The 14880-nt window shown below is 38.8% G+C and overlaps 1 protein-coding gene across 1 annotated transcript in view; it reads right to left on the bottom strand.

Moving 5' to 3' along the window:
* The window catches only part of TRABD2B (TraB domain containing 2B), a 238864-nt gene that overhangs the window by 54290 nt on the left and 169694 nt on the right, over positions 1–14880 (bottom strand). The window contains exon 4 of the mRNA XM_081949389.1: positions 4054–4228. Coding sequence (XP_081805515.1) covers positions 4054–4228 — 175 coding nt within the window. The remainder of the gene's footprint in view (positions 1–4053; positions 4229–14880) is intronic.

Below are 14880 nucleotides of genomic sequence, written 5' to 3'. Positions count from 1 at the left end.
CGGTGAAGCCCCAAACCAAAATTGACACGTAGCAGTTCTTCCAAGCTGAGTTCTTTATTGTTTCATACCAATAGATAAAACCTTGTCATACTGAAGATTCGACTCTCTATATACAACATAGGTAGTCCTCGACTTACAACCGTTGTTTTAGTGACCATTCAAAGTTACAATGGCACTGAAAAAAGCGACCTAGGACTATTTTTTTCACTTGCGAACTTTGTAGCATCCCCATGATCATGTGATCAAAATTCAGATGCTTGGTTAATTGGTTTGCACTTATGACTGTCGCTGTGTGATCCCCCTTTGCAACCTTTCGATAAGCAAAATCAATGGGGAAGTCAGATTCACTTAACAACTGTGGCCAGAAAGGTCTTAAAATGGGGCAGAATTCACTTAACAAATGTCTCACTTAGCAACAGAAATTTTGGGCTCAGTTGTATTCATAAGTCAAGGACCACCTGTATATTGTGTGAACTATTAGGGAGGGGCTGTCTTCATCCTCTTTCTCTTACGTGATATCTGGGCTATGTTGACTCTTACTCTTCTAGAATGTAACCCTTTCTCTTGGGCATCTAGGTCCTCACTACATTCCATCATATCACCATAGAGGAAATCTCCACCACACACAATATAATTTTTTTAAAAAAATATCACTACTATTATATGTAATAGATACTGGCTTAATTTGCCTCCAAGTCAGTGCTGGGTTTCTACCACTTTGGACCAATTTGGCCGAACCGGTAGTGGTTTGGCAGCCTGGGTTGCTGGAACCGGCAGCGACCCAGGCCTGCCATGACCCCGAACTGGTTCTCCTCCATCTTGTTTTTTGCTTCTGCGCATGCGCAGAGCAATTTTTATTGTACTGTGCATGCGCGCACGCAGCACAGCCACGAGCAAATCGGTAGTAGTGACAGCTGGAACCCACCCCCTTCTCTAATTTTTCATATTTTTCATTTTTTTTTTTTTTTTTTCCTATTTGTAATAAAATTTATTGGTTTTTCAAAATTTATAGGGAAAAGGGTAAATGGACAGGTATACAAATTTTGGCAGTTGCAAAGTGTGTGAGGCCCCCCTCCCTCCATACCCATAGCGTACATTTATATATAATGCATTAGTATATAATTGATTATAATCAGCATATTAGTTCTATTATTAAATTCAATCAAATTAAACATTACAATATAAAATCCAAATATAATTCCATTTTCACTTTCGGTCAATTTATAATAATATGATTTTCATATTTATTTCTGTGATCTGAGTCTTCTTGCTATTGCCCCATCTCCCTCCACTGGCCGAGCTCTGGCCCCTCCCGTGTCCTGCGTGTCCGTTGTAGTGTCTGGTGGTTTCTCTAGGAGTGTTTTATTTTTTTCCATAAAGGCCTGCGCCTCTATGGGTGAATTAATTCTGATTCTTGTCTCCTCCCAGAATATCAGCATACCTTCAGGCATCAACCATCTAAACCACACCCCTTTCTGGTATAATTTATTCGCTAATTGCGAATAATTTTTTCTTTTTTCTCTAATCTTCTTAGGGATCTGCTTCAGAATGGTTATCTCCATATCATGATATGTCAATGCTTGCCCCCTTTGTACACCCAGAATTTCATCTCTTGTGGTTTTTCTAAGGAATTTAATGTGAACCTCCCTGGGTACATTGTGTGTTCTAGCATAAGCTGAGTTCACTCTATAAACCAGATCTATATCCCACCCCATCTGTTGTTTTTCTTTGTGTGTATAGTCAGCCAGAATGTTTGTCATGATGTCCCTTATATTTTCCCCATCTTCTTCTATAACATTTTGAAATCTAAGATAATAGGACATTCTCTCAAATTCTAATTTCATCTGTTGGATGTCAAGATCTTTGTTCCCTTTCTGCACAGCTTCCACCCCCCCCCCTCACCTCCTCCACCCCCCCTTCCACAAGATTCAGTCTTTGTGAGTTCTTATATATTTGGGCTTGATTTTCTTTAATTTCATCTTTCATTTCCCTTAACTGTTTCTTGATTTCCTCCTGGCCCTGTAGAATTTGTTGAAGCATTTGTTGAAAGTCCATCTCTGTAGTCTTATGTTGCATCAGTTCTGTTATCTTTGACTGTGTGGCTGGACTGGATGTTGCGGATGTTGGAGCAGAGGTGGCAAAGCCAGGTTTTCCAGGAGGGGGTCTTTTAGATGCTATCCTTTATAACGTTAAAAGTTCAGTCCAAATATGAAGTAAGCAGTTAGAAAAGAAGGGTAGCCAGGTGAATCCGGGAGCAGAATAACCAGGCAGAAGAGAATCTCTCCAATAAGTCTGGCAATAGATAGAAAATTTCCCCTAGAAGGTTAAAAAAATACCAATCCACAAGAGGTTCCTCTGGGAGACACGGAGACAAAGACCGGAAGCCTGAATTTTAAAGGTGGAGTCAGGTTTCAGAGTTCATAAAGACAACGGAAGTGTGCCATCTTGCCCTGCCAGTTTTGGGCACAGAGGCGTAACAAAGTTTTAAAAAGTTCCAAAAGTCCTCAAATCATTGTAATATGTAAAATTAAATTGAAAAGAAAATCATCTCAGCCTAAGTGAGGCTTCATTCGTTGGCTCTCCCCCCTCCTCCTTCCCCGGGGGCTGAGAGCAAAATTGTTTCTTGCCGCTTGTCCAAGGGGGGGGGGAAAGCCCCCCTCCCTCCAGCCGCACCTCCAAAAAGCTCCGAAAGTTATTTTAAAGTTTTAAAAGCTGAATCAAATCTTCATGCAAAGTAAGGGATGAAGAGAGAGGCAACCTCACCGCACCGCAGCTGCTTCCTTCAATTGTAGCATTCTCCAGTCGGCTTGTAGCGAGGCGCGAGGCGTAGAAACGCGATGCGCCCTCCGAGCTTGCTCCCCGGTGCCTTGGGCGCGCGAGAGAGCTCCCGCCGGCTGCCGCCGCTGCAGGAGACCTCCGCGATGCCGCCCCTCCGGCAGGACCCCTCTGCGGGGTGTCCTGTGCCCCCCAAGGAGTGGGGAAGCCCACCGGGGAGCCGGAGCGGGCAAAGAGCTGCCCGTCGCCGCCGCCGCCGGAACCGGAACTCCATATTTTTCATTTTTTAAAATAGGAAGTAGTGCCCTACAATCTAGCTAAATGTTTATGTTCTTTTTTAAGCATTTGTAACCTCCATACAGTTTTGTGACAAGTGCAGTCATTAATTTTTCAAGAACTTAACAATCTTGATTCATTAACGGGCCAGACTCATTACCTCTTGATGAAGGCACAAAGATGATGACTAATCTAAACTCTTCAAGTTTAATACTATGCAGGAAAAGGAGCAAAATGTTTCACAAGTGCTCATCCAATCTAATTTTCTAAAAAAATATTTGAAACAAATAAAAGCTTAACTAAAACTGAGAATAATAATAATTGCAACTAGCAGCTAAATCCAGGGGATCATGGTAAAACCCTGAATTCTTACCTGTCTCATATAAAAAATCAATCCACGTTTTATAGAAGCACTGAAAAAGGCACTGTGCTGTTGATCTGACTACCTTGGAACCAGTGGTGGTTCCGGGTAGTATGCCCCGGTATGGGCGTACCGGTGGTAGCTGGGAGCAGCGGCCACCGTACCGGAACACTGGCTCGTTGGGCCCACCCACCCACCCTCATTCCTTACCGCTTTTTGAGGGAAACGAACCAATAGCACAGGCACGCACAGCGTACAGTGTCTGCATGACTTCCGCCAAGCAGCTGGGGCATTGCGGGGCAGTGGCTTGCGCATGCCTGCACAGAGCATGTGCCCAAGGAGGATGCCTGGCCCTGTCGCAGTGTACCGGTTGTGACAGGATCCGAAACCCACCTCTGCTCAGAACCCCATATCACCAAAGAAAAAAGACTAGAAGAACCATATCTTCTTTTTAATCCCTAATCCCACTGGCATTACTACCAATCCTGAAAAATTTGGGACTGAGATGTTTTGGGACTATCACAAATAGTAGGGAAGAGTAAAGATATGGGGAAGAAATAACAAAGTTAAACTACGTCAGAAAATGAAATTAATTATTCTATCCCATGTTGAAATCAACAAAAAACATATTGAGGTCCTACCTGCTCCAAATGCAAAGAAGAAGCTCTTGTCAGTATTCTCTCTTAAGAGAGCCATCACTCTTTTCCCCATTCTTTCATTCCTCTTGTAGATCAGTTCCTGTCGGAAATACTTGTCAATCTCTTGAGCTGTAACTTGCTCATGTGGAGGAAGTGTTGTGTTGATGAAATTAGGGAGCTGGAATGAAAAACAGGAATAACTCTCAATAAGAAAAAAATGTAAGGGAGAAATTGGTGGGTTGTGGGAAAACCATTAGAAGATCAGCAGCAATAGACTTCTATACCATTTCACAGTGCTTTATAGCCCTCTCTAAGAGGGTTACAGAATCAGCATATTTCCTACAACAATCTGGCCCTTCATTTTACCGACCTCGGAAGGATGAAAGGTTGAGTCAACCTTGAGCTGGTCAGAATTGAACTTCTGGAGTGAGCAGTGAGTTAGCAGTGAATGCAATACTGCATTCTAACCATCGTGGCTCAAGTAATGGTTGTTTATTTTGGGATTACCTCTGGTCCAGGGGTGGGTTCCGGCACCGGTTCGCTCATGGCCACATGGTGCGCTTGATGCCCATAGTGTGCGCATACGCAGAAGCAAAAAACAAGATGGCGGCACCTACGGCACTGCTGGGAGAACCAGTTCAGGGGTGTGGCAGGCCTGGTTCCAGCAACCCAGGGAGCCAAACCACTACCGGTTCAGCCGAACCGGTCCGAATAGGTAAAAACCCACTGCTGCTCTGGTCATTTCCCAGTCTTTCCGACAACTAATCAAAAAAAGTGCACAGCTTTCTTTGCCTCCATTTTTGAATGTAGGTGTTGCTTCATATTTCTGGATTATAACTACATATGGTCAGGAATATGGCTTAAAAGTTAGACTACCTCTTAATAGATATCTACTGAAATCAAAGATACCCTTGAGTCAAGCTTGACTCCAGGCAACTGCACTCATGCACTTTTCTTGACAGTTTTACCTTATTTCAGATTATTTTCTTTACTACTTAATTAAGTCAACAGTTTTGACATTCCCAGAACACTCATCCAACAACTAAGTTGGGCTGACCCCATTCAGTTTCCAAGATCAGCCGGCATCAGACCTTTAAATAATGACCGTATATTAGTAATTTGAAAGAAATGGGGAAGGGAATTGGGAATTAAATTACAAGACATATAACAAGGTCCTGAAACAGTTTTATTGACGTGGATAAAGCACACTCTAACCATTAAAGCTGCTTCTTTGTATATAACTAAAAGTACCACAAAGTCTAGATTTAATAGTTTAATGAGACTAGAAGCCCTATTAAAAACACAAGATAGAAAGTAAATAGAAATTAAATTAAGTGCAAAAAAAAATCGCCATTAGTACACAATACAAACACAAAAAAGTATTCCAGAATTAAGGCTTAATCCAAGGAAATGGCTTGGGTGGCAGGTTTAAATGATGTTTGGTCTGTAGCTCTTGGTTATTTTAGGCTCCTGGGACTATTAATATCAGGGAGTTCAGTTTCCTTGAGATGAATTAGGCAAACATGGGATAGGTGCAAAAGAATTGTGAATTATGGCAAAACAGAGAAAGGAGAGTAAAAAGAGGTATTAGAAATCAGAGCGCGGGCTTGGAGATTGTGGAGGTTCATTTCCTGCTGTTAAGCAGCCTTTGGCAGGAAAAAAGGCATCAAACACAAGAAAGAAGAAAAAGCGAACGATGCACAATCAATCTTGATGATGTGCAGACCGGTGGGGGGAAGCAGCTGGAACCGGTTCTAAACGGCACTGTAGATTTGTGGAACCTCTTCTATAGAAGAGGTTAGAACTGGCAGGAACCCACCCCTGATACTTCCCCTGCCAATCTTTGACTAGGATTTAGCTATTATAATATGCTTGCACTTGTTATCCCCTGAGAAATTTCTGCTCAGGTTTATTCAGCAGCCCTGCCTATTACTTCAGAAGCACATCCAGAGGCCTGTGGACATTTGGAGCAAGGAGGCAACAATGGGGCTATCTGATTAAAGCTGGAGAAATTTTAATATATAGGAATGTTGTCTTGTCGGGACCACCAAAGTTTTCAGGAAAACAACGATTTGTGGCTTCTTTCTCTAAGCTTAAGGCTAAATTCAAAAGCAGTTCAGGACCTTTGTGATCCAATGATATCTGCTGTGCTTCAGAGCTGAGGCGATTTATTTCCGGAACTTCAATGTATTTAAAACCACAGTAAAGCTACTGCTCTTTTTTTTTCAAATGCTGTGGTTGTGAGGATTTCTCTTTGGCAAGTCCTGTTGTTTCGACATATCTAGTGGCTCCTGAATTTTCCTTCTTTCAGCGTGCAAGGTGGCTTGCCAATTTTGCAGCTTTCCTTCACTATTCAGTTTTTGGTGGGTGGGTGGATTTTTTTTGCAAACAAGACAGTGCAGACAGCATAAATAAATGGGATTGTGTGTGTGTGTGTGTGTCAAGCAACGTATTTCATTTTCCTTTTTCATGGAGTTGGCATAGATTAAAATTATTATTCTAAAACCAATAGCACTTGGAGCAAAGCAGAGAGTGAATTGCATTTTTTGCTCCTTGTTTTAAGGCAAATATTTTAGTTGCCATTTTAGAACAATTACAATTATCTTATTGTAGATGTCTGCTTACCAGAATTTGAAATCTTGACTTCTTCAAAACACACAAAAAAATGAACCTTGATAAGTACAGTGGTTCATCAGTATTCAGCTGCTTTGAAAGTCATCAGATTTGGTACTTGACATATTTTGATGTGAAAATTGTGTCTCAGTAGTCATCATTTGTTTGATATGCGACATGCAAGCTACAATTTGTCATTTTTGTCTGCCTCATGAATTTACCCTTCCAGCCAAAACAAAGGGTCACACGTTAGTCACGTGGTTTGCTTGATACTTGTCTTTAGTACTTGTAGCTCCTCCCAAAATCAATTAATGACGAGTGCTGAGATACCATTTAGATACAATCAAAGTACATGCACTTATCTGTCTGAAGTATAACAGCCATTTTCTGATAAAAGCGATGATATGTGGAAAATTAATCAGTTCTATCAAAAAGAGAAAAAAAGACTATTTGATGATTTTAAATTAGAGTCATGGAGGTTAAATTAATATTAAAATTTAGATTTAGCTGCCAAATCAAATCAGAATCAAGCTGTTTCTCAAACCATTAAATGAAAATCCAACTCCCATAATAGAAACCAACTAATAAATGACTATTTTACAATACTTTGATGTAGCGTCCCTGAAGATACGCCACTGTCCGTGTTACATGCCAGAGAAGAAATGGCGCCGATTGGCTGTTCTGTTTGACAGCCACCCGTGGGAGAAAAGACATTGCCTGATCGGCTAATCTGTCTGACAGCTGAACATATAAAGAGCTGTCAGACGGAGCTGTTGCTGAATCTAAGAGCTGGTCACTGTTTAGGTGTGTTAGCTTACTGTTAACTTGTCTAGCCTCCGTTCCTTGCCCGGTCTGTTCTCGGAACAGAATATTTGATGTCTTAGAAATGCAATTAAAATATACCCTCTTATCAATGCTGTTCCCCCCCCTGAGTTAATGATAATGATAAGATACGATCAATTTCCAATTACAGAAATATTGCTACCACTTTTCATTGCAAGATATAAGTACAAAAGACTTTCGTTCTCTTTAAGGCAAAATATTTATATTATACTAATTATATAATATACAGTAAATTTCCCGTATAATAAACACTAAACCCATATCCTAAACTCATTTCCCCATATCTTTCAATATGGGAAGCATCAAAGGTGAAGCTTCTTTAAATGGGTCTAATTTTATTAACCATCAGACAAATCATTTTTTTAAAAAAAATATGGGAGGGTATTCTTTTTATTTCCAAATACTTTAAATATTTTTTTTGTTTACTGTTATGGTTTAATATTTTAAAAAATGAAAATATGAGATTTAATCTAAGAATAAAAAATATGTTATTAGAAATTAGTACTTGCTGGATCTACAACCCTCAATAGCCTTCCAAACCAATAAGTAAAGAAAAAACAAGAGGAAGTCCTTTGTTTCAATTTCAGTTCTTAAATTCTTAGGACACCTTTGCTTGCCTCATTCTGGCTGCATCATTACACATAAGTACTATGTTATTCTAACAGGAATATATTTATACATGACAAAAAGTAAGTACCGTTTAAACATACGTTTTGTAATAGTTTTGTAGCTATCTACAAAAAAAGAAGACAGCATCAGAATAATAACAACACTGTCATTTTAGACACAATACTTCTTTCTAAGGTATTCTGAGTTAATACATTTCTTAGGACCTTAATCCTCACTGCAACTGTTCTGTGGCTTGGGACGAAAGAGATGACCCAAGCATGCTTGTTTTGCAAAGTAATGTAACCACAGAGCAAATCCTGTTGCTGAGTCCATTAATCATCAGTACATCTCTCTTTGTATTTATTTTCCTTTCTACTCTTTGACATACACCATGCCTGGTTCAAAAAAAAGCAACAGCTCCTTGTTGATTTATCAGAAATTGCTTCCTAAATCATAGGGATTTAAGAAAGCTTCACATATTCAGTTAGAGAAGTTCCTTTTTAAACACACATTTCAAAGATAATCATGAAACAAACTTTCTTTTCATTTCATGAGAAAAGTGCTTAGGCAAAGCACAGAGAATTCAATTGATGCAAGGGATTTGGTAAGTTAGTAAAAACACTTGCTTCTCTCGTTTAAAAAAACATTTTTTTAAAAAAAACTAGTACCATGCAAAATCTATAAATAACACAAGTAGAAATTCCTCTTTAAAAGCAGCCTAGGTCCTGCATGAGATAAAATTCACTTCAAGCAGGGCAAATGAATTCTTCCTCAAGAGGATAGCCATTTGTCTGAAATGGTATAGGGTTTCCTGCCTAGGCAGGGGCTTGGACTAGAAGACCCCCGAGGTCCTTACCAATTCTGCTATTGTAAGAACTTGGTGACTTCAGCCCTTGAAGGGATTACAAGTTATTCCCAAAGAATTGTTGGGACAGCTCTCCTTTTAGTGCCACTTAACATCTGAGAGAAAGCAGAAATGAAGAGAGCCATTCCAGGAAACTGGTGTTATAAGCTCCTGAAAAGAGCCTCAGGGTTCTTGGCAAGATAAGTGAGACAGAAATGAATCTTGCAGGGATGAGGTCTTAGGAGCTCAAAGGGTGGGACCACTAAAATATAAAGACAAAGGAATAACCATTCTTAAACAGATTCCAAAGAAAGTAAGAGATAAGAGGAAGAAATACTCCTCTTTAGCAAAGAAATTATATAACAATGGATTCTGGTTTAAATGGTTGTTGCCAGAAGGAATGCTAATTTTCTGGGAGGGCAGTAGAATTAGAATTAACACAGTTGCGGAGGCAGAGGCCTTTATTAAAAAAAAATAGTGCTCTCCTAGATCAAACAGGGGACAGTACACAAGATGTGAAGGAGGGAGGGGCTGCGGCTCTGCCAGCAGACAGGGGGGAGGACGCATCACAGATCACAAAAATGAGTTGAAACATTTTTGCAATTGTTGTTATAATGTAACTCTCGGAAGTGATACAAAAGATGATTGAATATATTGATGATTGAATGTAAAAACAAAAAACTGCCAAAGTTTATTCAAATTTTGATGTTTTTTTCTTTTCTTTTTGGTTAAAGTTGTGAGATTCGGGGGGATTTCTACCTCCCGCATGATGTAGCTGTCAATTTTTTTCTACACCTATTTACCTTTTCCCCTAAAACGTTTGTAAAAAACCGATAAAAAATTTACAATAAAAAAAAGAAATGAATCTTGCAGGTATTTTCTGGGACAAAATCTCTCTAACATCAGGAATTCTTTTACATTTCCTCTTAAACATAGCCAAGAAAAAAACAGAATGGGCGTGTGGTTGGAAATATAGTAAAAGATTACAGCTTGCTCAGCAAGCAGGATCAATAGCAGTCTGAATTTTGTAGCAACTTCTTTATAGTTCTCCAGGATACATTTTAATAAGATAGGAATGAATATAACAATAAACTAGGTCACTTTGTCCAGACTATATTTATATGACTTCAGATTATCTCAGGAGTTTGATCCTGATGGGATTCTAAGTTGACTCCGCCTTCCATCCTTCTGAGGTCAGTAAAATGAGGACTCAGATTGTTGGGGGCAATATGCTGACACTGCAAATTGTCCAGGGAATGCGTAAAACACTATGGAGTGGTATATAAACCTAAATGCTATGCTATTGCTATTTCAGTGAACATTAGGCTTAGTCAATGCAGTAACTGGCCCAGTTTAATTCATCAAATTTTCTGCCGTTAGTCTTAAAGTGCAGAGCGGAGGAGAAAGGAGAACAAGGATCATTCTACAAGACTTAGGTCCCAACCTAGATTAAATTCCATTTGTCCAGCTAAATGGCGTATCAATCTTGTATCCAGAGGTTTATCTAAATTGCAAATTTATGCAAATTATGCAATCCTTGGTATTTTTTTGACTTACATGAAACATATAGTTCTTGCAAGAAACCAAGGGGGTTTTGTTCAAAAATCAAAATCATTCAAAAACAGAGTGCAGAGAATTGCATGTTATCCAGCTGTCTGATTTAGAAGAAAGGGGGCTACAAATTGTAAATTCAGAGCAAAATTTATCTATTTTCAGTATTATTTTTCTATCCATTGCCGTTTTTGCAGCAAGGACAATAAGAAGAGCTCTTTCAACAGCCAGAAAGCACCATCTTTCTTTTTATAAACACTATCTGGAAATAATGGCAGATCATTATGAGTAGTATCTGGGGCAAAGCCTTAGTTAGGGGCTCTGGGGAAGATCTAGCCCTGTGGGCTCCAATTATATCCCCGCTTTGTGTTAATTTGATGATTGAGGTCCTTCTCTAGACAAATGGAGTGAGAAGACCCATTCAAGGCCCTGAGAACATTTGACATTGTCTCAAAATTTTAAACTCGTAGAATCCCTTAACTTCCACTGATTCTTCTTGTGATTGGGTAGCAAATATAACAAAATGAAGTATGGCGAAGTGCATAAATATTCAGGCAGAATCCTTATGAAAAGTGGGATTAATGCTGGGAATATTCACATATAGAACATACATAAACAAATGGGCCCTCTATTTTTCAGAAAAAAATCAAGCATATTTAATATCTAAAGCAACTTTCCCTATCTTAGAGTCCTCTAGATGACTAACTCACCAGCTGTCCTAACCATTACTGGCTTGGAACCAGGGCTGGGCTTCAAAAATTTTAGCAGTGGGTTCTCTGCCCAGTTGCTGGGTGTGCGTGGCCATGGTGGACTTGGCCTAGTCAACCTCCTGTACCATGGGAGGGGGGCATTTTCACCTTCCTCAGGGTCTGGGGGCTTTACTCAAGCCTCTGGGAGAGCTCTGGAGGCTGGAAATGGGCCCATTTCTGGCCTTCTGGAGCTTCTGGGAGGCCCATTTCCCCCCCTCCCTAAGCCTCCATGCAGGCCCTGCGCTTACCTTGCATCCAAAATGGGACACATGGAGACTCCTGGGAGGGGTGAGTTGAGGTGGGAGGGCAGGGTGTGGCAGGCGGGCAGGGCCAGCCAGAGGTGGGGCTTGGAGGTTCTATGAACTGGCTATAATGTTAGCTATGGGTACTCTCAAAGCTGGGCAAACCCGTAGCAGCCCACCCCTGCTTGGAACTATAGGAAGTGAAGTGACACACAGTTGGAAGGCACCAAGTTGCGATACTAGTTTAAAAAACATTGATCTACAAAGTTTCAGTACCTGGCCTCCAGTGAGGAATGCAATAAGTACTAATAACAAAACAAGAGAGACTACTTAATTATCATTGTGGTTGTAAAAAATGTAATTTGTGCTACGAAACCTTATTTGCATGACTAATTTTCTATTGCTAATGTAAAGCAATACATTATTTGTGTTACCTAAACGTGCTGTATACTATCTTATGTGCAGATCAAAGACACCCGCTCTCTGTGAGTAATGGACCTTTTTCACATCTGGCAAAAATCCATCCTGCAACAAGGGAAATCAAGCTCAACTGTAGGATTGTGTGTTGATAAAGTGACAACTTTGGGCACCAAATCATTTATTTGTGCTTGAGCTTAGTCAGGGAAATATTTGCCATTAAATAAGACAAGAAGTGGATAATTAATAGGAAGCGTGACTCAAGAGTTTCCGGATTTTCCCCCAGATAGCCAAAATTAAGAAAGAAAAATCAAGGAAAAAATGCAAAGTGAGTTTTCTATGAACCAATGAAAAGCAAACTTCAGATAGTCCTTCACTTACAACAATGGCACTGAAAAAAGTGAGCTATGACCACTTTTCACATTTACAACTATTGCAACATCTCTATAGTCACATGAGCAAAATTTAGACATTTGGCAACTGGCATGTATTTATCACAGTTGTCATGTCCCAGGGTCATGTGAACGTCTTTTGCGACCTTCTGACAAGCAAAGTCAACGGGGAAGCCAGATTCACTTAACAAACTATGTCACTTATTTAACAGCTTCAGTGGTTCAGTTAACAACTATGGCAGGAAAGGTCATAAAATAGGGCAGTGCAACGCTAGGTGGAGCAGGGGACAAGGTGCTAATGGTAAAAGCGATATACATTATATTATATTGCAAAAAGTAGTGACTTTTCTGTTTGTGCCAGATATTGGTACCTAAGAGTGTATTTGTCACTGCATATGTGATGTCATTTCTCTGAGGGCAGCTATAGTAGTAATAGTGGAAATAGTAAAGAGTTTTAAGGTTTGTTTGTAAAAAGCACAATACACTGTGGAAGGAGAGAAGGAAGGAAGGAAGGAAGGAAGGAAGGAAGGAAGGAAGGAAGGAAGGATGGATGGAAGGAAGGAGATTTTGATTTGTTAAAAGATAATTGGATTGACACTGCATTATATATTTGTCTTGGACTTAGTGTGCTGCGTCTTGTTCTGTAAATAATACATGATACATAAATTCATTACATAGTGGCTTGTTCAATACACTAGAGTTATACAGATAGTGAGACAGAGAGAAAATATGTTGGTGAATAGATCAAATATACCATATTCTGTCCATAGGCTATTGCCTAATGGACTGTCATTTACTTTTGCAAAAGTTGCAGAAAACTTACAGCAAATGTAGGATTCAGGGAAATTGTTTTCTGCTGAATTGGAAATCATATTATCCTTTTCTTCCTGAGTGCACATTATGCACAATACAGCACTTTCCTGAATTGCCAGGTTTTTAAAAAGTATGAAAGTTCTGTAGTTTGTGCCACAGTATCTGAAGAGTGCACACATCCATTCTCGAATGTAATTGTCTCTTTTAAGGAGTCATACAATACATATAATTGGATTTTAACTGAGTTAATAAACTATTTTTTTTGCTGGTACTGGCAAATGTTCCACATTCTGGGGTACTTGATATAGTATGTTATTGTGTTTTCAGCAAAGAACAGAACAGTATTTTTTCAGGGTATTTCTAGAGACCAGCTATTCTGTAGCTAAAGGACTCTAATTTTATACTTGAAAAAGGTGGGATTCAAGCAGTCTGTTCTGTCTTTTAATGTAATGAGGACTGAATGATACCTTTACAGGGCTTCCAGTGCTTCCAGAGAGCTATCCGAATGCGTTTTTCCTTGCCATTAAGTACCTTGCCAATTTGGGTTTCATTCTTAGCCAGTAACTAAGCTCCTCCCCAGTTAAAAACAACATCTTTTGCAAATTTTCCAGTTTGCATAAAACCTCACAACTGTATTAAGAAGGAGTCACGATCAAGTCAAGACCAGATATTGGTACTTAGTTATAACGATGGCTATTTGCACTGGGGTCTGATTTCTCATGATTTGATTTTGCATAGATATCCACTTTCTATTTTAATTACAACATAATATACTGTTTACCATAACAGAGTTGAACTATTTCTCAACATTAATAAAATAAAATTTATTCAGCACTGAAAAACGGACATTCTTCAAAACGTCAAAATTTCAATCAATCCAATTTGTTTATAAACAAAAAGTTTATAAACTGTTTATCTTTTGTGGTGATTTATGCCTTAAAAAAAACACAGAACATCATAGCAATAATGCTTTAGGCATCTTTGAATCATTCCTGAGCTCATACTTGGCTTGTGGCCACTATTTTTACCAATATTAGTAAAATAGAGTAGTTGATAAGTGAAACCATTAAGAGAGTTTAGAATAGAAATTCTCCTTAAAATGAATCTGTTCCTGAATTTACAGATAAGACAATCAATTTACGTTTAACTCTTTTTTCATTTAATGGCTGCATTCCTACCTACCCACCTATACATTTATGTATTATAGCTCTTAGACCAGGTAGAAATAAAATATTTAACAATAGAAGATCCCTCTTGCTCTCTCTTTCTTATCTATCTTCTACTATTAGATATTATTAATCTAAATGGAATAAATAAAATAGATAACATTCTATTGAAAGTATAGGATAGGGTAGGGTAGGGTAGGGTAGGATAGGAAAATAGATGATAGACAGACAGACAGACAGAAAACCAGAGGTAGACAGATAGATATAGATGATATAGATATAAATATATGTTAATAGGATATATCTTAGAGTTTTTTTTCTTTTTTATATTTTTTTTATTTTTGAATAATCACAAACAAACAAGACACAACAAACACCATAAAACATATTCCATTACAAATTATAAAAAGTGTGTCAATTGGTTACAAAGAACTTTCGTGCATCCCTTCCACAGTCATCACCTAAAATCCATATAAAATTATATATTTTACATCAAATATATCTATGTATATTACTATCATACCTCATCCTTCATATGACTATAGTTGTTTAATATCCCTTTATAACAAATATTCCAAAATTCAAAGCAAA

This window comes from Natrix helvetica (assembly GCF_964273705.1).
Source record: "Natrix helvetica genome assembly, chromosome: 3".
In the NCBI taxonomy this organism is placed as follows: Eukaryota; Metazoa; Chordata; class Lepidosauria; order Squamata; family Natricidae; genus Natrix; species Natrix helvetica.
The sequence above is the reverse complement of the archived record's forward strand: the minus strand, read 5'-3'. Positions and strand labels throughout refer to the sequence as shown.